The 21,456-nt window shown below is 36.6% G+C and overlaps 2 protein-coding genes and 1 pseudogene across 3 annotated transcripts in view; 1 reads left to right on the top strand and 2 right to left on the bottom strand.

Moving 5' to 3' along the window:
* Positions 1–945: 945 nt before the first annotated feature.
* On the bottom strand, positions 946–4,593 carry LOC113237021 (annotated as a pseudogene).
* Positions 4,594–6,413: 1,820 nt separating this feature from the next.
* On the top strand, positions 6,414–20,055 carry LOC113237463 (probable protein phosphatase 2C 11). Of its 2 annotated transcripts, none has more exons than XM_026473950.1 (10): positions 6,414–6,607; positions 6,882–7,116; positions 14,281–14,372; positions 16,600–16,723; positions 17,035–17,180; positions 17,576–17,822; positions 18,084–18,305; positions 18,533–18,667; positions 18,797–19,206; positions 19,292–20,055. In XM_026473950.1, the coding sequence occupies exons 1-10, from the start codon at positions 6,497–6,499 to the stop codon at positions 19,532–19,534; spliced, it is 1,965 nt and encodes a 654-aa protein (XP_026329735.1). In that variant the 5' UTR covers positions 6,414–6,496; the 3' UTR covers positions 19,535–20,055. The 2 variants fall into 2 exon arrangements, with proteins under 2 accessions (XP_026329735.1, XP_026329734.1); XM_026473949.1 differs by having other exon boundaries at positions 16,999–17,180; positions 19,292–20,054.
* Positions 20,056–21,110: 1,055 nt separating this feature from the next.
* The window catches only part of LOC113237467 (intraflagellar transport protein 20 homolog), a 3,837-nt gene continuing 3,491 nt past the window's right edge, over positions 21,111–21,456 (bottom strand). Inside the window, exon 3 of the mRNA XM_026473954.1 lies at positions 21,111–21,270. Coding sequence (XP_026329739.1) covers positions 21,154–21,270 — 117 coding nt within the window. The 3' untranslated portion in view covers positions 21,111–21,153. The remainder of the gene's footprint in view (positions 21,271–21,456) is intronic.

Here is a 21,456-nt window from a genome sequence, read left to right as displayed (position 1 = left end):
ATTTCCGAGAAAAAGAGTTTTATATTATTAGAATATGATATGATTGAATTTATATAGTATAACAAGATTGGATAAATATATAGTATACGTAATTGGTTGGTACGTGTCATTACTCTGCTACTCAACAAAGTATACTGGAATAATTTATTTTTCTAATTTGCAAACATAATAAACATAATTTGCGAAAAAAATATAGAGACAGATAACAAACACATTTCAAACTTTTGAGAAATATACACACTTTTGAAGTAGGCAATCCCGCCAGTGTAGTGACGACCAAATTTTCTGCAAACTGCGCTCCAACAATATTGGCAAGTATTTCAGCAGCTGATTGCCAAGCGAACTCTAAGAATGGATTAACATCCACTTTTCAACCTGAACTCATTATTAAAACGTCATGGCAGCATGGAAACGCTTATCCTGAAATTAAACTTTAAAATGTTCATATACATACCTAATAACAACAAGCATTCTCAAAGTAGTGTGAATAGGTATATATAATGCATATCTTTAAATTAATTACCGCATTTCTAGATAATCACTAGTTATAGGTTCCTCACCACGGTATGCCTAATGGTAACAATAGTCCAGCGAATATCCACGAAAGCGAAAAATCTATAATTACCACATTATCAATTGCAAAACAGTATTCGATGCGTTAGCATCAATGCTATCTTCCACACGAAAAATAAAGCTAGTGGTCCAAATGTTTTAGAATTACGAATAGTGGAATATATATGAAGATCTTTTTCCGCTTCCAGGTTTAATTTTCTCTAATTATATTTTGCTATTGTTCTTAGCTGTCATACACATTCATTCGATCTTCCTTCAATCCAGAGCCAGCGAGGAGACTCAATAATTTTCCTGTAATGTAAATGATTAAGTTCAGACAATTCATCACACTTTAAAGGTAAAATGAATACAATCGTCATTATAATTGTCGTACTACGATAATAATAAATGAGGCAGACTCATTGCTATAGTTAAGGCTAGAAAAAGTTTCCATTCTCTCAACCACCAATATAATAATGCCATTATACAAACACTGGAACTAAAAGCAGCAAATCTTAGTGAAGTAGTTATAGTTCGTCTTTGAGGGAGAGGAAGATATTTCGACGGATATTACTGAGGTACTTTGTGTTGCAGACCAAGACGGGAGACTAGCTGTGACGCAACCACACACAAAAAGGAAATATGACTGGCTTGCAAGTAAAGCTATGATACGTCTGAGGATAGCTGGGAATAGAGCTATGATGTACGTAGGGCGACGACCATATATGTAAACACGTAAATATTATACTAAACTTCAATACCATTAGATCTTTTATTTATGTTTTTTGTTCATCATTTGAGAATAACGAGGTATGAACATGGATTGATTATTTTCTACACTAGGAAGGTACTTCAAATAATGGCTTCTCTGTTGAAAACAAAACGAAGTCATTGCGCTACGTCCACATTATATTTATTTATTCTATATTAATTTATTTATTCAAACTAACTATCAACCAGCACAAGCTTTTCAGTAGTTAATAAACCAATTGTATGATTTCGACTTCAAAATTACACATACGTATCACTAAACCATCCAAATATTATGGATGCAATGAGTTCCCCTATTCTCATGTAAGCAAAAATATTTCCCGCCTTCAATTCTTCATCACATACCCAATTATTTTTTGAAGGGACGGGGAAGGGATATTTTTGACACTCTGAAAATAAATTTTGAAATATTCAAAAGTAAAAATTTCCTTAACTGAACTTCTAACATACTAACATACAATTTTTGTATATTTTACCCTTTGTTTCATTACTTACTTTGTTTTATTTTAGTGCCGAAGACAATACAAAAAGACTTTGTGCCGGATAGTGCTATATGGGGAGAAAGAAATGCTGAGCAGATAAATCAATATAGGCAGATATGTGCAGCTGGCTTGCGTGATATTGATTTTCCTGCTGAGTTTAGAAATTGTTCTGACGTAATTTGTAATAATTTAGAGCATAGACAAATAATTGATAACATTTATAACAAAATAGTAGAAACTTTAAGAAATGCCGCAGCCTTAAGTAATAATAATAGTATTAATAAAAACGTTAAAAAGAAAAAGTTATATGTAACAGGTTGGAATAAGCATGTTAAACTAGTACATGGGGAAGCTCGGCTTCGGTTTCAGGATTGGGTAGCTCACGGCAGGCCCACGTCAGGACATATATATGAATTAATGCGAAACTCACGTAAAATATTCAAAAGTAAGCTTAAATGGTGTGAGGACAATGAGAACCAGATTAAAATGGATATTTTAGCGACTCGGCATATGGCCAAAGATTTCAGTAAATTTTGGAAAGAAACCAACAAGTTGAATCCGAAGCGGAGTGTCCCTGTGAGTGTAGAGGGCATTAATGATCCTGTCTAGATCGCCAACCAGTTTAGGAAACATTTTAAAATATGCTCTACGTTAGGTCCTGCCAAGGTTACAATGGAGTTGAGTGAGAAAAACATTGGAGAACCTACTAGGCGCGTCACGGCTAAGGAGGTTAAGAGAGTGGTGAGGGACATGAAGCGAGGGAAATCCCCCGGTCATGACGCGCTCAGCGTAGAGCACCTACAGCACGCGGGCGTTCACTTATCGAGGGTGCTCGCCATGCTATACTCTTTTTGCGTTAGCCACTCATATCTGCCACAAGCTATGATGAAAACTGTGGTTGTTCCCATAATTAAGAATAAGACTGGGGATTTGTCTAGTATAAGCAATTATAGGCCAATATCACTTGCAACTATAATAGCCAAGGTGCTGGACGGTGTGATTGACATTCAATTGCGACAGAATCTAAAGTTAAATGATGCTCAGTTCGGTTTTAGAACTGGGCTTTCGACTGAAGCGGCCATATTGAATCTTAAACACACCGTTCAGTACTACACGGATAGAAACACGCCTGTCTACGCCTGTTTTCTAGACTTATCTAAGGCTTTTGATTTGGTGGTGTATGACAGGCTGTGGCAGAAGTTAGCGAGTGATACTGACCTGCCTCCTGAGCTCGGATCCCTACTGAAATACTGGTACGGTAATCAGAGCAATGTTGTGAAATGGTCAGGGCACTGTCGGATGTGTACGGGCTGGAATGTGGCGTAAGGCAAGGCGGGCTGACTTCTCCGACCCTTTTCAGCCTGTACAGAAACCGCTTGATTTGTGGGCTCGGAGATGCTCGTGTCGGCTGCTCGGTTGATGGTGTGTTTGTAAACAACATCAGTTACGCGGACGACATGGTATTGCTGAGCCCATCGATCAGCGCCCTCAGAAAGTTACTGGCGATTTGTGAGTGTTATGCGTTGGCACATGGACTTAAGTATAATGCCACTAAAAGCAAGTTTATGTTATTTAAAGCGGGCCTAAATACATACACCCGCGTCCCACCAGTATATTTGAATGGTAGTGTGCTTTCGCAAGTTACTAGTTTTAAGTATTTGGGACATTGGGTTACCGAGACGCTAGATGATGGTTTGGATATAGAGAGGGAGCGCAGGGCTCTGTCAGTTCGCGCAAATATGCTGGTTCGTAGGTTTGCACGGTGTACTGAACAAGTTAAGGCTACACTATTCAGAGCGTATTGTCAGTCGTTTTACACGTGCGGCCTATGGGCCAAATATACGAAGAAGTCCTATACTGCCCTGCGCACCCAATACAATAATGCGTTCAGGGCTTTGATGGGTCTGCCACCGTATTGCAGCGCGTCAGGGATGTTCGCGGACGCACAGATAGACTGCTTTTCGGCAATAATTCGCAAGCGAGTCGCGTCCCTGATGCGGCGGGTGCGGGGCAGCTCCAATACATACCTGAAGCTTTTCGCGTCGAGAATGGATCTGGACTGTCCAATAATGCGGCACTGGACGAAAATACACATTGAGCATTCCGGTTCCAGGCCGACCTAATAGGTTTATATAAATTGCATGCTATATATATATTATTAGGTAACAATTTGAATTTGATTAATTTGGTTTTTATATTTTTGATGTTAATTTATGTATGTTACTGATATTAATTTTTTATAACTTAAATTTATAATATTGAAAAGCTTTTTAATTTATATTTTATATGTTTTATTTTGATTTATATAATTGATTAATTTAACTTTGTAAACTAGCGTAGGTAAAGTCTAACACTAGTTTTTTAAGTACTTCTACTAACACATATTATGGATTGAATGTCTGAAATAAATAAATTAAATTAAAAAATTAAAATTACTGTTCATAGGATTCACATACATTGAACAACTGCTAAATATTTTTTGTCCATTAGCATTTTCAGTTCTATAACAAAGAAAAGTTTGTAGCATAGATTTTACGTCGCTAAAATAAATTTATGTAATGCGACCCACCACGTTGGCAAATATTTGAGCTTCCATGAATAATCGCTAATGTTTTCGGCTTTGACGGAAGCTCACAGTGATGTGGTATTATTACAAGAGCTAAAATATTGTTTATAAAAACCATAGACCATATTATCATCAAAACCACATTATAAATAATATCAAAGTTTTTCTGAAATTTTCCATTGGTTCCCACTTACTGAGAGCTCGGTCATATGCTGATTCCATAATTTAATTTACAAAATAAAAATGTTATTAGGCAAGAACGTAATGCGGAAAAGCTACTCTTTTAAAAAATGTAAATATTTCATTTATAACGTAATAAAAATGAAAGTTCAAACACGCGGTCTTTTTGAAGGACTTCTAACAATTTAATTACACAAGTATTCTTTATCTTGGTGTTATTAACTGTAGATAACGCAAATCAGTAGGTAATTCTTTACATTGTCTATTAATTTGTTTAAGCGACAGCCACATGCACCAAACCTCACTAGAAATAGACGTATAAACAAACATTAGGATAAATAACACAAATCTTTATAGTACTCGTACATCATCAAGAACTTTATCAAAAAAAAAAATTCTTCCTCGTACCTGTACAAATTTCCAATGAAACTATATACATACCTTTTAATTTCCTATATACTTAGCATACATTTAATAATGATGATGATTTCAATAACGTTTCCAAAACTTTTTAAGCATGGGTCGCGCATGACAAAAAATTGAGTTACCTCTTCTAAAAAATCTGATGCCTTAGTGTGAGTTTTCAAATATGTAAACTTAACTACCGCGTTTGCGTTACGATTTTAATTTAAACCTTATAAATATAAAAATAAAATCTAAATAAATATCTTAACGCAAACGCGGTAGTTACTTTGAATTATTAAAAAATTCATCATTAAAAAAATTAAGCTATGGGGAAGCGGGGCAGATTCGTACATTTTTTTCAACTTTAATTTGAACATATTATAATGAATATTTTTTGCCTAATTGATAATGTAACTAATAAACATTACTAATTTAATATTTTTTTCTTAAATAGCATTGAACAATTGAATGGCAACTATTCAATTCTGTCCCACCTGTTGGATACTTTGATTAATCGCTTAGGACACTTTGATGCGTGAATCAAAGTAGTGTAGCGTACCTAGTTTTAGACCGATTTTGTACATTCTTTCATCTTTGACAGGGTGTACTCTCGAGGTGCTCCCATTGTCACCAAGTCAGAATCTGATAAGGCGATCACACTAGATTCAAAGACCTGAATGGAAAGATTAAGACAATTCTCTTAATGCCTTCAATTTTACTGCTGTGATGCCTTTGCATCATGTCGTCGGATCAGAAAAATTTATTTACCTACTTCTAAATCACAAAATGCAGTACCGTCCAATGTTTAGTACAAGTACTTAACTAAACATTACGCTATTTACCTGCCTATATTTACTAAAAATGGAAAATAAATAAACTTTAAAAAAACTACTTCAAATAGTCACTACACTAAATAAAATAATAAAATACAGATTCAATCCAAATAATAACAATGCATTTAGTACTTTTTATTTATTTTTGTCTTCTTGTACACAGTTTTATAATATAAAATTATTATTGTTATTTACTTTATTTTTCTCAACTTGTGAGCTGGTTTGAGCCATTTGTTATTATTACTATTATTATTATTGGGGCCGGCGCGCGGCGTTACGAACTATGGCATTAAGCCCTCGCCTGAGAGGAGACTCGTGCCCATCAGTGGGACGTATAAACGGATTGATGATCATTATTGATGGTATGTGCTACCTACTGATCGGTTTGAAGTTTAATATTACCACTCAAAAAGTAGTATATGAGAAAATACGACACGTATTTTCAGTCAAAAATTTGCACAGCACATACGCGTACTTACACTCTGGCAAACATGATACGAAAATTGATAGGCAAATTGTAATAAGATGCTGGCAACTAAATTTGTTCCGTTTTCTCATCTTTCTTCTAAAAAAATGTCTATTGTCTATGGAAGTCTTGACTGACCGTGGTGGGCAGCTTGCCGCTTGTGTGGTTTTTGGGTGAAAATTGGCGCCTCAAATTGGTTGTTTTATGATAAAATTACATTTAATGTACCTAACATTCCATTATGGGTGCGTATTTGTCTGAACCAGTTACTGAAAAAGTGTCTAGTGATGAAGCAAATGAGAAATTAGAATGCGGCGCAAGCTCCATGCAGGGATGGCGTGTCAATCAAGAGGTAATATTATTTCGTTGATTACTGTCGGGTTTGTTAAAAGATTAAAATGCTCAATAGTTTTCAGAATAGAGAGTTTTTGCGATTACTGCTGAAACCGGCAATGTGCTTCGCTTTCTGAGGCTACTGCCATGTTCTGTTTTTGTGCATATTTTAATAACTCCGTACTTAATAATGATTTGTAACAATGAATAGCATTAAAAGTCTATGTGATACGGTGCAATTATAGTGATGTACAGCGTGAGACCGTGACTTTGCTATGTTAAATTTGTTGTAGGATGCTCACAACACAATCTTGGATTTCGACGTGAACACTTCTCTATTTGCGGTGTACGACGGTCACGGCGGTGCCGAAGTAGCCACGTACTGTTCACAGAATCTTCCCAAATTCATCAAAAACACAGATACATACAAGAGGGGTGAACTGATTCAGGCTTTAGAAGATGCATTCTTGAACTTTGATGCTACCATTGCCACAAAGGAAGTTATGGACGTATTGAAAGAATTAGCAGGTATGATTCTGAATTCCCAAATATTTTGAAAGCAGTTGGTTACCTCCATCAGTTTCTAGTAATTAGGTATAAGCTTCTCTATTAAAAAAATCTTTAATTACCCTATTCTTGCATGCAGTTTTATGTATTGAAGAGACTACTTCATTTTGATTATTGCAGTAATCTTTATTATTTAATTTCAGTTATATGTATATAAATAAATTAAAGATACTTTACAAGTTGTATTTTGCTACTGATCTAAATAATCCTTAATAAATCTCAGTTAATTTTTTGGTATAATTGTCAGTGAATTGTATTCACCTTATAGTGAGAGAGCTTTACTGTGACTTACGAGTAGAGGCATGGGGACCATACAACAGCCTTAAGTATTTCTTTATACATATAGGGAAGTGTGGGGAAATAGGAGCCTACTAAGGAAAATTGATAATAAAAATATAACCCATAATTTATGCAATTTAAATTTTTATTAGTTATGAATGTACGCTTTATATATCAGGGTAGTAGATAATCACAGAAGAAATATGAAACTAAAATATAATATTTCGTTAAAAAGAATAAAACTAAAACATGTCATTCGCTCCCATTACCCTACAGTTCGGGAAATGGGTGAAATTTGGCAGTGTTTATAAGTGCAGAGTTAAAAACATACAACCAAATACGACTAAAGGCGAAGTCTGCAGGGGTGCCCGTGGGAGATGAACTTCGTCAAATGTTAACGAAGACATAGGAGTGCCGTTTGCGCAAATACAAGCATTGGGAAAGTCCAGTTTGACACTGCTCTCATTACTGGCGCGCTCTCAATACCACACATTCACCTACACCAAGATTTTTTATTTATTATCTTGTAACCATATGCGATCTGTCCTTGAACCATAAACTGATCCGTGCTATAGTTTAATGTAGTTTGGAATAAAGCATCCTGTAACTCTTTTCTTCCTTAGTCATTAAATGGCTGATTGTGTTCTACTGATTCAACTTTCTGGTATTCTTGACTTATGTCATATGACTCAAGCCATCTGGATACTTTTCATCAACCAGAGGTCTTGCCAATACATTTGTATTTACTAATAGTCGTGACTTATACTTTATGTGTCAGTATCTCCTATTTGATAGTTCACATTTCAAGATAGTCATGTATTTCCTGGGCTCTTACAAACCAAGTTCATTGGACTATGGTATTTAGTACACCATTTTGGAATATATCAAGTAAATATCCCGTTTTGCTTTGATGTGATCTCTTCATGTTAGTCTTCTAACTAGATACACTTCCAGGTACTTAACAGTATTAACATGAAGTAAGGTCTGGTTGTTCATTTTTACTTCAGGGCAATTTCAATGTAATCAGTGTAAATGTTACATGTTAAGATTTTGAGGTTCTGGCTTTGATCTTCCATTTTGAGAGCCACAGGTCCAGTTTATCAAGTGAACTTGTAGTTTACGCAATGCAACTTGAGGTTTTATGTCACAGGTAAGTACTAAGGTATCATTTGCATGTGTTGCTGTAAGTACTCTATAGTTTCTTGTACATCACAAATAATGTGTACAAAATGGGTTCTAATACTGAGCCCTGAGCTCCTCCATATTGTAAGAAGAATATCCTATTTTCCGAGTACGATTTGAGTATGACATAGCATGTATGAGGTAAATTTTCATTCAACTTGAAAAACAGACATGCACGACATATCTTATTTGAGTACTTGCTGGATGTCAAGGAGGACCATGGAACAGTACTGCTTCTTTTTCGGAAACCAAATTGCTAATTTGGAATTAGATTCCTGGATTCAATTATAGGTCTCTTTCTATCGACCAGCACCCTTTCAAATATTTTAGACAGCACAGGGAAAATACCTAAATATAATAATTATTGATGCAAAGATCGAACACTCAGAAATAATTCCTTCTATCTGGCCGGATGACTCAAATATAACCAAGAAAAATGAAATGAAGTTTATATTTTTTCTTAATTATTTTATTTTTTTGTGTATGTGCAAAAAATAGCATTTAAGTATTACAATGAAACAGAATAGAAATATGAATAGAAAAAGCAATATTTTGTTAGAGATATTATTACATTCAAGGAATATTTTGCCTTAAAATATTTTTCGTAAGTTTTGAATAGAATATTGATTTCATAGAACAAACAAGTTTGACTTAAGGTCAGCAAAAATAAGAAAATAATAAATGAAAGCATCACGATACAGCACATTCTTTAAAAAAATTCTACTTTGATGGACATGTTATGATTCTTTCCTTCCTTGAAGATGTTACTTTTGCTAGAAATATAAAGATACACCATTAGGTTTTACAATATATGTATATATTAATAAATTATGGAAGGAAGTAAATGTAGTGCCATAAGAAGGGCTTGAGAAGCCAAGTGGAGAACTACAGATATTCATCTTGAGCTGTTTTGATAAAATTTTTGAGCACATTGTTTTCAGGAATATTTACGGTATGATTGCTAACGCGATTCCAGAGCAGCAACATGGTTTTATAAGCGTCGTTCGACTACCACAAATCTCACCGTTTTCACTAGTTTTCTTTTTTCTGCTATGGAGAAACATAAGTACATTGATGTGATCTACTTAGACTTTGAAAAAGCGTTCGATCGTGTAGATCACATCATTCTGTTCCAAAAATTTGATGAATTCAGAAAATGCGGTGACCTTCTTCGATGGATAGAGTCCTATCTGACAAATCGCTCGCAGGCTGTGGTCATGGGTAGGTACAGCTCTAACCCGGTGACGTCCCGTTTGGAGTACCTCAAGGTTCTCTTGTTAATCCCCTTTTCGATAATGCTTACCTGTACGACGTCTATAGGTACATGTTTCAACAACTCTGATTTCCTAACGTATGCTGATAATACGAAAATATACAGAGTTATTTTCTCACAATCATCAGAGTTTGTGACATCAACCTCGCAGGACTATGTTACTAACATGTTCCAGGAAGTTTAATAATTCATCAGATTTTAATTTCATTAGATTATACTAAAATAAATAGATTTAAATAGATCTAAACAGTTATAACTCTGTGCAGCACGGGGGTTCGCGGAGGACGCTTGCACGTATGAATCTAGAGTCGTATTCTAGAACTCTACTCAATGCTCAAGTCAGGATTGCATTGGAAACACAAGCACTGGAAATACGACCCTAATGGCAGGGACTTGAGTATGATTTCGAGTGCTTTAAACCATACTCAAATCTTGACTTGAGCATTGAGTAGAGTTCTAGAATACGTCACTTATTCTACCAAATACGGACTTAAAAAGTGTCAGATGGTAAAAAAAAACTTCAATGTTTATTTTTGGTAAATTTACTATGTTTTATAAAAAGTCATGCAACAAAAGTTGTTGTTTATCATGTTAGTAATATAGTCCTCCGAGGTTGTTAGTCTTTTACAAATAACCTTGTATATTGATGTCACAAACTCTGATGATTGTGAGAAACTGCAAGTAGATTTAAATAGTTTTTCAAAGTATTATAATGAATACCGTATTAAGGTCAACTTTAGCAAGTGTCAGGTTATTTATTTCCTTTTCCCGTCGACAAGGTGGTATAGAATGCACCTATAAAATCAATGGAGCTATAGTCGCTACGACGGGTATGGTGCATGATCTAGGTATCTCTCTGGATCATAAATTATTGATGGACAATCACATCAATTGTATAATCGTTAAAGCATAGAAAAGCCTTGGTTTGTTGAAGCGAGTTTGCCAGGAGTTTTCTAATGTGATGTGTCTTAAAACTTTATATTTCGCAAACGTAAGAAGCACGTTGACATACTGTAGTATAATAATGGTCACCTTTAAATAAAATCTATAAGAACCGAATTGAACGCATCCAACATATCACACCCTTCCATGGAAGAATGGCATAAATGGAATTACGTAAAACATGTTTATTACTCCATTAGATACAGAAAAATAAAACCCACATCCTCCATCCACATATAATTGGAGAGGATGTGGATTATATATTTCTGTATCTAATCTCCAATTGGTAAGGATGTGGGTTATATTTTTCTGTATCTAATGCAGCAATAAACATTTTTGACATAATTCCACTTATGCCATTCTTCCATGAGGAGTGCGATATATTTATAATTTTTTTAAATTACCATACCATAAGACCGAGATTAGATTGAAAACTGTAGGCATTATAATCTACTTACGTCAGAAGGGCGCAAAAACCTTTAATGTAATCTTATTATAGGAAATAATGAACTGAAGGATTTATTGTCCATCTCTGATGTCCCTTACCTGTCTACCGACCAGAGAGATAGGGTATTCCGGAGAGACTACGGGTACGCCGGCGAAACCAGAGTACAGAGGGCGTCCAGGCCTTTTTTTTTTTTTTTTTTGACGGAGGGGAAATCTTTATGGATACCCCTGAGCCCAGGGAGACTCAGGAGTTATGTGGGGACTCTCCCTCCAAACTGGAGGGACTACCCCACTAAAACCCCCCCGGGTTTCCCTCTCGCCGGTTGAGTCGGCGCCGTGGGATCAGTGAACATTCACCACGACGCCGCCCGGCCGCCCTAGCTTACGCCAGGGCTCCCGCGCCAACGGAGGGGCGAGTCGGTTGTCCTCCGACCCACCCCCCAGACGAGTGAGGCCGTGCAATGCAGACTCCGGAGTCCCTGTCCAGAGCCCGCTGGTATCACTAGGGGATCAGGCGAGCAGCGAACTGCCTTCGCCTTCTCCCCGTACGTCTGCGCCGGAGCGGGTGCGCGTCTGCCGCGTCCTCGCGCACCCGCTCCGCAGCTTCCTTTTGCGACATAACCCCTGCGCAAAAGGAGGCCACCGCCTCCCAGGACTCCTCGCTATCGAGCATGGCGGCAACCACGCTCGGCAGCGAGAGGTCCTGCCCTACAGTCCCCGTCAGAGTGCGGCGCTGCTCATCCCACCGGCTACACACCTCTAGGGTGTGCTGCGCGGTGTCATCCGCAGCGCCGCACTCGTGGCACGACGGGGACGGTTCCCTCCTCGCCACCTTGTGCAGGTAGTGACCGAAGCAGCCGTGCCCGGTCAGCACCTGCACAAGGTGGTACGACAGTGGCCCGTGGGACCGGTTTACCCACTCAGGGCGTCCAGGCCTAGTAATCCGCCAGTGAAACTTTACCTTCACGGGCATCTGGCGAACCCGGACTTGGGTAATGTACTCGCTGGGGTTGGTTAGCTGTAGGGATGAACATAATTCGTTTGCCCCGATGGTCGGGGCTCAACGGCTTAGCGGTGGCGACGGTTAGTGCGCGATGCGCAATAGGAAGTGAGCATGCTTACAGCTCCGGTACCTATCTGGAAAATAGAGAAGGTACTGTGCATGCACCCGGAGCAGCTCACCCACGGCTCTAGCCTTTGAAGAACCGAACGAAGTCCGTGCAAGCGAGCTGATCTGGGGTCAGCACCTGACTGAGCGGGCTTGCTTGCATATGTTATAGTGCCCTTCCCGTATAACCAAGAGGTTGATAGGAAGGGTCACTATAAACAAAACTTACATAGAAAAGATATGTGACTGTCCATCTCTGAACGAAAGTACAAATTTTAACACCCCCTTAAACGCACTGCTTAGTCCACCTACATCGGATAAATTATGGTCAAAATCCTATTATTTCGCGTATTTCAAGACTATAACAATTTCGTAGACTGGATCCATTTTGTAATTAAAAAGCAATTTTTAAAAATGAAGTAGTAAAAAACATGTTGGGAGATTTTTATTATTATTACGCCTGTGAAGTACTATTACACGTAGAATGTAATAACTGAAGAAGAAGAAAAAGAATTGTGAATACTTTCTTTATTGGTACAATGTCGTTTGAGCTGTTAATTTCCCAAATTTAAATAAATAAATGCTTGTAGTGCACAAACTCTAAGGTTAACTGTAATTCAAAAATATTTCTTAGACAGTCCTATTAAGTTTTGCTGTGTCTAGATAAATACTCTTTGACACTTACATACTATTCAGCCGTTGCAATACCATTGTGCTCGATAATTTTCAGTATATTAAGTTGTTAGCACACATTGAACTTGCACAAGATGTACAATTTAGGCTCAAATGCTGTTGTCAACTACATTGGTTTTGCTTGCTTGTATGTTTTTAATAAACGCATGTAGTATTTTGGAAATGAAACTATTACACCTAACCAACTTTAATACGAGGAAGTTCTCAATTCAACTGCATTTTTTTGTGTATAACATGCGATACGATTACTCTTTTTTTCTTGGAAAGGGGATCCCTCAGTAGTAGGCCCAATCAAATTTGAAGAAAACCTAGAGCTGATCTGATGATAGAAATGGCAGACAGATGAGAGGAACTCTTCAACAGTGTACAGTAGCTTCTTTGTTTTTGGACTCATATGATTCGTTTTGACAATGACTTCCAATGTGTTTCCGTTATAGTTGAGGAGACCGCGGTAACGAACACAGCGAAAGTGCATGAGCAAACTTTTGCGTTTTTTTAGTTTGAGTTTTTTTATAAAAAATGTTATAATTATTTGGAACTAAAATCGCGTTTATTTACTTTTTCAAATAAACCAAAGTTTGGGGTTCTTTACAGGTCCAGTAGTTTCATTTGGAATGTGTACCAATTGCGACAACCTAAGAACTCGATATGTAATATTATTTAAACAAAAATAAAATTTTATTTAATTTTTAGTAATACGTAGTTATGTATTACTATAATTAAAGCAATTAAAGTCTTAAATATTAATTAGTAGCTCTTGAAGTCAAAATAGATAAAGTAGGAAATATTTATGTATCTAAAAAATTGTTTCAAAAAAAGATGTTTTTAAATATGTCTCATGCCCCAAAATGTCTTTAATACTGTGTACTATTTTTCCCCTTCGCAGCACTGTTTCATTTACGATGAAAACAACATTATTAACTCGTTCGCCTATTTTCGAAATAATATTTGTAAAATTAATATATAATATTTCACCATACTTCATTGTGACCTTATGAGCACTTCCATAAGTTGAAATAATTCACAATCAATGATTGTTTGCCTGTTTGGTTAGGCATGATAGCACAAATGAACTTCACACATTTTTTTTTTAGTTTTTGCGAACTCGTAACAAGCAATAAGTCAATATTCTTTTAATGCATTACAGACTACTTGCAATTGAAAACCCATTTATGTAATCACCATTACCCTTATTCATTAGGAGAAATAAACCCCCCAGGGCCGAGCGACAATGACGAGTCTGAAGATGAAAATGTAAGCAATCTATATCAAGAGGCTCGGCTACCATTACAGGTAACTGAAAATTGTACTTATTGTCAACAGCACACTCAACTTCACACTTTGGATTTAGGAATGTTGTAATAATAAGTGGCAAAAAGTTTAATTTAAAACTTTACTATGAAGCTTAGAGTGTTGGTGACATTTTTTATTTATTAGGCAATTTTGTACATGAAAGAGAATTAGTGCGTGTATTACTTATTGCAATATCTATTTTAAATGTTTGACGTTTTAAATTTGTTATAACCCTAGAGGACGGAAAGAAATAGTCTAAGCTTATAACGCATCTACTTGAAAGTATTTTATTTCTAGTTCATTAATGTGCAAATGCTATTTTAAGTTGTAATTTAGATACCATTTAATGTAGCTGTAATTATACGGCATTTTTATACTTCCTGTTATAATTTTAAAACAGGTGTCAAACGCTGCAATAGGCGCCCTATCCGCGGGGTACGTTACGAGGTCTCCTTTGAAATATGATGATTTCACCTAATCACCAATTTAGCGAAATCACTATATGTATATATCTAAATCATCGCAACTGCAAAACAGTGGTGATCAAAGTACAATTGAAAACTAACATGTACACAAAAAGACTTAAGCTGGCAATTTTTAAGTAAAAGTACGAGGGGGTGTTTTTATATTCGCGGAATGGGGGATAAGGAGTGGAAATAAAAAAACCAAATTATTTTTCCTTTTCAATATATTCACCTGCAAGACGAATACATTTTTCAGATCTTTCAATTAATTTATTTATACCCTCATAAAAAAATGATTGGTCTTTGTCTATAAAATACGCCGAAACTGCCTCCTTGACTTCATCATCGGTGGTAAATTTTTTACCCCGCAGCTCTTTTTTCATTTTTGGAAACAGGTAATAATCACTCGGGGCCAGGTCTGGGCTGTAGGGTGGGTGATCTAAAATATCGAAGCCCACCTTATGCAGGGCAGCCAACGCAACGCGGCTCTTGTGAACGGGCGCGTTGTCGTGCAAAAGCAACACACCTTTCCTTCCTTAAGGTGTGTTACCTTTCGTCAATTTTCCCTGTCTTTTCTCCTTAATGGCTTCTTTAAGTCGCTCTAATATTGAAGCGTAGTATTCCCCGGTTATAGAAACACCTTTATCTTTATAGTCAATTAATAATATTCCTTCCGAGTCCCAAAAGACCGTTGCCATGATTTTCCCAGCTGACTGTGACACCTTAAACTTCTAGCTGCGCCCTTTTTATGCCACTGCATGGAGTCTTGTTTCGACTCAGGTTCATAATGATGAACCCAAGTTTCGTCTCCAGTAACAATTCGACTCAATACATCATCCTTGTCGTCATTACAGAGGTCCAAAAATGCACGTGAACACTCGACGCGCTGTTGTTTTTGCGGCGGCGTGAGCATTCTCGGCACCCATCTTGCACTGACCTTAGTCATGCCAAGATGATCATGAAGAATTTTAAAAATGGTTGTATCTGATGCTCCAACCATTTCTGCGAGTTGTTTCTTCTTTAGTCGAGAATCTTCCAGTACAATTTTTTCAACTTTTTGGATAAGTTCTGGCATGGTCACCTCGATGCTCCTGCCCGGCCTCGGATCGTCTTCAAGGGATTCCCTTCCTTGTTTAAATAAATTGTGCCACTTGTACACCATGGTTTTTCCTGGACAAGAGTCGCCGTAAACCAATGACATCTCATTCATTATGGTCGCAACTGATTTTCCTTGCTTTGTAAGGAACTTTATAACGGCACGATATTCGATTTTTTCCATATTTCACTTTTCACTCCCAATTATGTTGCTTGATTGACGATAACTCAAAGACTAATGGTCTAATAATAATAATAATAATAACGCACACACTCAACATAGCCCCGCACTAGGGAAACCCTGTGTCGCGGGTGCCATGGACACACACATAGACAACCACAAATTACACCCAAACTCACGAGAGAAATAAATGTAGGCCATACAAATATTTCTCCCGGCCCGGGAATCGAACCTGGGACCTCTGCGTGGCAGTCCGGCATGGTAACCGTTCGGCCACGGAGGCAGTTAATAGCAATGAAACCTCGTATTTATACTAATTATGAGTCACTGAACACGTTACGACCCTAATGAGCCTAATCACCCCCCCACAACCCTCTCATTCCGCGAACTTAAAAACGCACCCTCGTAACAAGTCGGCTCATTGAAAGTCAATTTATAACAATATTTTTTTCCATTACTTCAGTATTTCTCACAGCCAATTTTGCAGGAGGTATTGGCCAAATATGAGAACAAGTTGAGCACACTGCACCGCGCACGGCTTGGGGACACCACGACACCGATGTCGCCTTGTCTGCGCGCCAAGAAGAGTGCTGATGAACCTGGCAGCTCTGGTAAGACATTACTATTCTATAAAACATTAGTGTCAAATTCTAGTTTTGTATTTATGTAAAATGGTATATATAAACTTATAATGCGGTTGTCGACCTCAATTATTAATTTATCGACTCAGAAATGTATGTTAGTTTTTTTTGGCAATATTATTATGTTTGTTATATTACGAGTTTTAATAAAAATTCATTAGGAGTCATTGTAATTTTTTAAATTAAAATCTTGCCATATAAACTCATAAGTTATTATTTTCTTTTAAATCTGACTGTCTCTGCAGGAGCATCGAGTTCTAGCTCTGGATTTGGCTTTGCAGCTGGCTCTAGCTCTGAACCATCTAGTGGAGCAGCATCTTCCAGCAAGAATGGACCTACCGAGGGATCAGGTAGCAAAAATGATGAAGATACTGGGGGAGTCTCATCCACAAACTCTTATGAGGAGGATAAAGATGTAAATGGAGAGGTAAGCTAACAAATATTGATAGTAAGAACTAGAAAACATGATGTTTTGAACAGCATCAATTTTTCCCAATGAACAACAGCATTACCTACAACAATAACAAAACAACACAGTCAACAGTGGACATGCAATAACATTACCATGGTACTGTAGCAGGCTGGATCAGTTTATGTTTAGAATTGTATAAATAATAGAAGGTTGTTGTCAAATGGACATAAGAGTTCTGGATAAAGCTTTCAAATTGAATACACGCATAAAGTTTTATTTATGAATATAATCTTGGTTTATCATTGAAAAGTTCCTTTCGCAACGCAATCTCTCGACTACGTCCCTATTACAGTACGTACAGTTAATTTTATTATGTATTTAGTTCTTGCTTAATTTCTGACATCTTTCAGGTGTCCACTAGTGATCCTTTAGAGCAAAAAGATACACCTGCAGCAGACAAGCCAAATTCTACAGCACCAGACAGTTCTGGTGACAATTGCCATCAACCAGAACAAAGCGCAGATGCAAAGGTGCCCGACAATGCAGGTGGCGATGCCTGCAATGGAGAGGTCACGGATTCAAAGCAAGTTGACGGTGAAGAGAGCAACATTACTTCTTCTAATGGTTCAGCTACACTCAAAGGAGGAAAGGCTAAAGGTGAGTTTTGCTGATATTATCAAATAGCATCAATATTTACTACTACTTTACTGCATCAAATTATTTGATAATTGTTTATTTAGCATTAATAGTTTGATGGTAATATATAATATATATATAATCATATAATAATATAATATAACCATAATCAGGTAGATCAGAACGTAGCGAAAAAGGCCTACTAAAAATACTTTTTATTCTAACTCATTCAGTTAGATTTCTTCAGAGTATTTTTTAATTACCTTGTATTTATCCCATCAGACAAAACATCACCAGTATCAAGTTCAGAGAAGGTGCTTCCCGAGAGGCCGAAGAAGTCAAAATTGCGTCGCGCGGCTGCAGCGGTATACGAATCTCTACTCCGCCAAGCAGTTGAAGAAGATGATGATGAGAGTGACTCCAACGACGAGACTTTCGAAGGCGGAGAACTTAATTCTTCAGATGAAGAGAACGTTAACGGCGTCGATGATTCTTCTAACGATGGTGAGCTTTATTTTTTACTAGAAGGTCCCCAACATTAGAATAAAGAACACCTTCACAGTCAAGTTACAGAATTCAAACATTTAATAAACAAAAAGTTGTTAATTGAATCCAAAACATTGTCCCAACATTTAAGTATCCTTTAATTTCTTTTACAACCTTTACGAATGGGAAGTAAAAGTTATGACTTCTTATGAACCAAAGTAGTATAAATATATTGTATATTATAGAAGATAAAGGCGAAGACGATGATGAAGAAGAGTGCGAAGAGGAGTCAAGTGAGGAGGATATAGAAGAGGATCTCAGCATGACAGAGGAACCAGGGAACGACAGTGGCTGCACCGCTGTTGTCGCACTGCTCAAAGGTCAGTTCAATTTGTATTTATAATTAACATGTAGAACAAAATCTCAACTAAATCGGTTCATTATCGCAATCCTAAAAAAACAGAAATAACAAATGGCTGAAGTGTATAAATGGAATTTGTATGTTACAGGTAATGAACTGTACGTGGCAAATGCGGGTGACTCGCGTTGCATCATTTGCAGAGAAGGCAAAGCAATTGACATGTCGATTGACCACAAGCCAGAAGACCCCCCAGAGCTCGAACGCATCACAAAGGCCGGAGGAGAAGTATCCAACGACGGTCGCATTAACGGAGGACTTAATCTCTCGAGAGCCATCGGTGACCATTCTTACAAGCAGAATAAGGATCTCGGCGCCAAAGAGCAAATGATCACTGCTCTTCCCGATGTGAAAACCCTTACAATAGACCCAGAAAAGGATCAGTTCATGGTGCTAGCTTGCGATGGAATATGGAATTTCATGTCTAGTCAAGACGTTTGTGACTTCATCCTGCCAAGGTTAGCAGAGGGCAGGGAAAGGTTATCTCAGATCTGTGAGGAGGTTAGTACCTTTTAACAAACTGACAATGTAATTTTAACTTTGTTATGTTATTTACATGGTTATAATATAAATCGTCTTTTTGCAGATGTTCGATCACTGCTTGGCGCCGAGCACAATGGGCGATGGCACAGGCTGTGACAATATGACAGCTATTATCGTGCGATTCAAGAATGGACTTATAGCCGAAGTCGGGCAGGTCTCGAGCAACGGCGAAGGTTCCAAGAAGCGCGCAGCTGAAGAGGAACCAAGCACAGAGGAGCAACAGGACTCCAAAAGGCAGAAGGTAGATGATCCTCTCTCAAGTTCTGTGGTGACTTCTAGTGTTTAAACCATGAAACTTCAAGAACAGTGTTCAAGCTACGCATAAGATTGTGAAGTTTTTGATGGAGACTATAATTGATTAGGATATTATTTTCAATGGATGTACGAAATGGTTACATTTAATTTCAGGACTAGTTTTCTGTAATATTTGAATATTTTTGCATAAACTCTGTTCATATTCAGTGTATTCGTATTCACGTGTTCACTTGATAAGAGAACGATTAATGATTGAGAGCGTAGTTTTGAGAAGCCATTGCCTTTAGGGTCGAAATGACCCAATTAGCAGCTAAGTGTCAATATGGTGAAAATTGTTAATCAATTAATAGAAAAGTAGATGTGTGGACAACACGACATAGAAATTAATAAAATTCACTAGCTTGTGAGAACCTAGAGTTGTCTGGGTTTTAGATATATGATTAGTGAGGTAATCCTTAATGCATTTTCAAATAAAATGAGCAAGTTATGATTAATTGGTCGAAAGTTGCTTTCAGGTGTTCGAGATATGTTCTAACAAGATGTTAAATGGTTTGAAGTGCTACATTGTGTTGTGTTGTATTATGTATGAAATATATTATTAATAAGATAAAAAATAAATTTTAAAAGGCCAAATGTGCCAAGTAGCTTATTAATCTTATATTTGATACATAAAATGATACATGATTTAGTGATTTATGTAACATTAGAAAGGAGTTGCTCTTATTAATAAATTTCAGAACTGATTTGTTGAATGTAGTGATTAGTTTGTAAGTTGTTAGTGTAAGATTTAGAATCTGTGACAATTTATATTGTTAGCTGCAGTCTTATAATGCAAGCATACATTGTTTCCAATGCTAGAAGAGGCATTTAATAGTTTTGGCTCTTTCTTATTTTAGTAAACAGCTTTATAGACCCATGGAATGTAGATGTAATATTAAAATGTAACGTTAAAATTTTTGATATTCAAGTATGACTTAGTTAACACTTAAATTGAGGTTCAAAATACTATGTTAATCCTATGCTTTTTATGATTTAATGCTATAAATTGTGAATCTTTATATGATACAGATAGACATTATTATCAGGCAACTTATGTATGACCAGTATGAATAAAAAGCGTTTTATATGGATTGACCGAAATTTGTGTGATTTCTATTAAAAACTTAGTATTACAATTAGGTAGTGATAAAAATTCATAATTGTGTTATTTTCCTTAAACCTTAATTCAGTCGGATTGGTGTTGCATTCAAAGTGCCACTTGCTAGGTAATTATGTAAAATGTATTTGAATTCAAAACTAGGTGATTGGTACACTTTGGCGTTCCTAAAAAAACTGAGGTGTGTAGATATAAATTCAATAATTTATGTACGTTAATCTGTATTAGTAATAGGTAGTATATTTTTGTAATCATCATAAACTTGACATTTACAATTATCATATGAGATCAAGACGTTTCTAAATCAAGTTTGTTTTTGGTATTGAATTTTCTTATGTGTAAATTACAGGAAAATTTACAGATCACCTCATTTATTTGTATGTTTTGACCATAGAACTTCTCATTTCATGTGTGTTTCAATGAAAATTACATTTTACAGACTGTATCTTAGTTTTATTATCTCCAGTTAACAATTATCTTATACTCTTAACACACTATCTAATCTGAGTCAAATACTCTATAGTTTCCAGTTGTGTCGCTTCCAAGATCTGCATTGCATCATATTCACTATCCAATTGCTCCAAAATCACTGTTTTGTCGTTTATCTCAGTCTAAATAAAATACAAAATGCCCAATTAATGACAACTAATCATCAAATTGCTACTTAAAGTTAGGTTACCAATATATACAGGGTGTTTGGAAGGTCGATGCAAAGCCTTAATGTGAAGATAGTATAGACTATTTAGAAGCATTTTAGGTAGGGTTGTCTAAGACGAAATCTAAACATTTTTTTTAAT

The sequence above is a fragment of the Hyposmocoma kahamanoa genome, unplaced genomic scaffold (assembly GCF_003589595.1).
Source record: "Hyposmocoma kahamanoa isolate Upper Pololo Valley unplaced genomic scaffold, ASM358959v1 93, whole genome shotgun sequence".
In the NCBI taxonomy this organism is placed as follows: domain Eukaryota; kingdom Metazoa; phylum Arthropoda; class Insecta; order Lepidoptera; family Cosmopterigidae; genus Hyposmocoma; species Hyposmocoma kahamanoa.
This window is presented reverse-complemented; position numbering and strand designations above follow the sequence as displayed.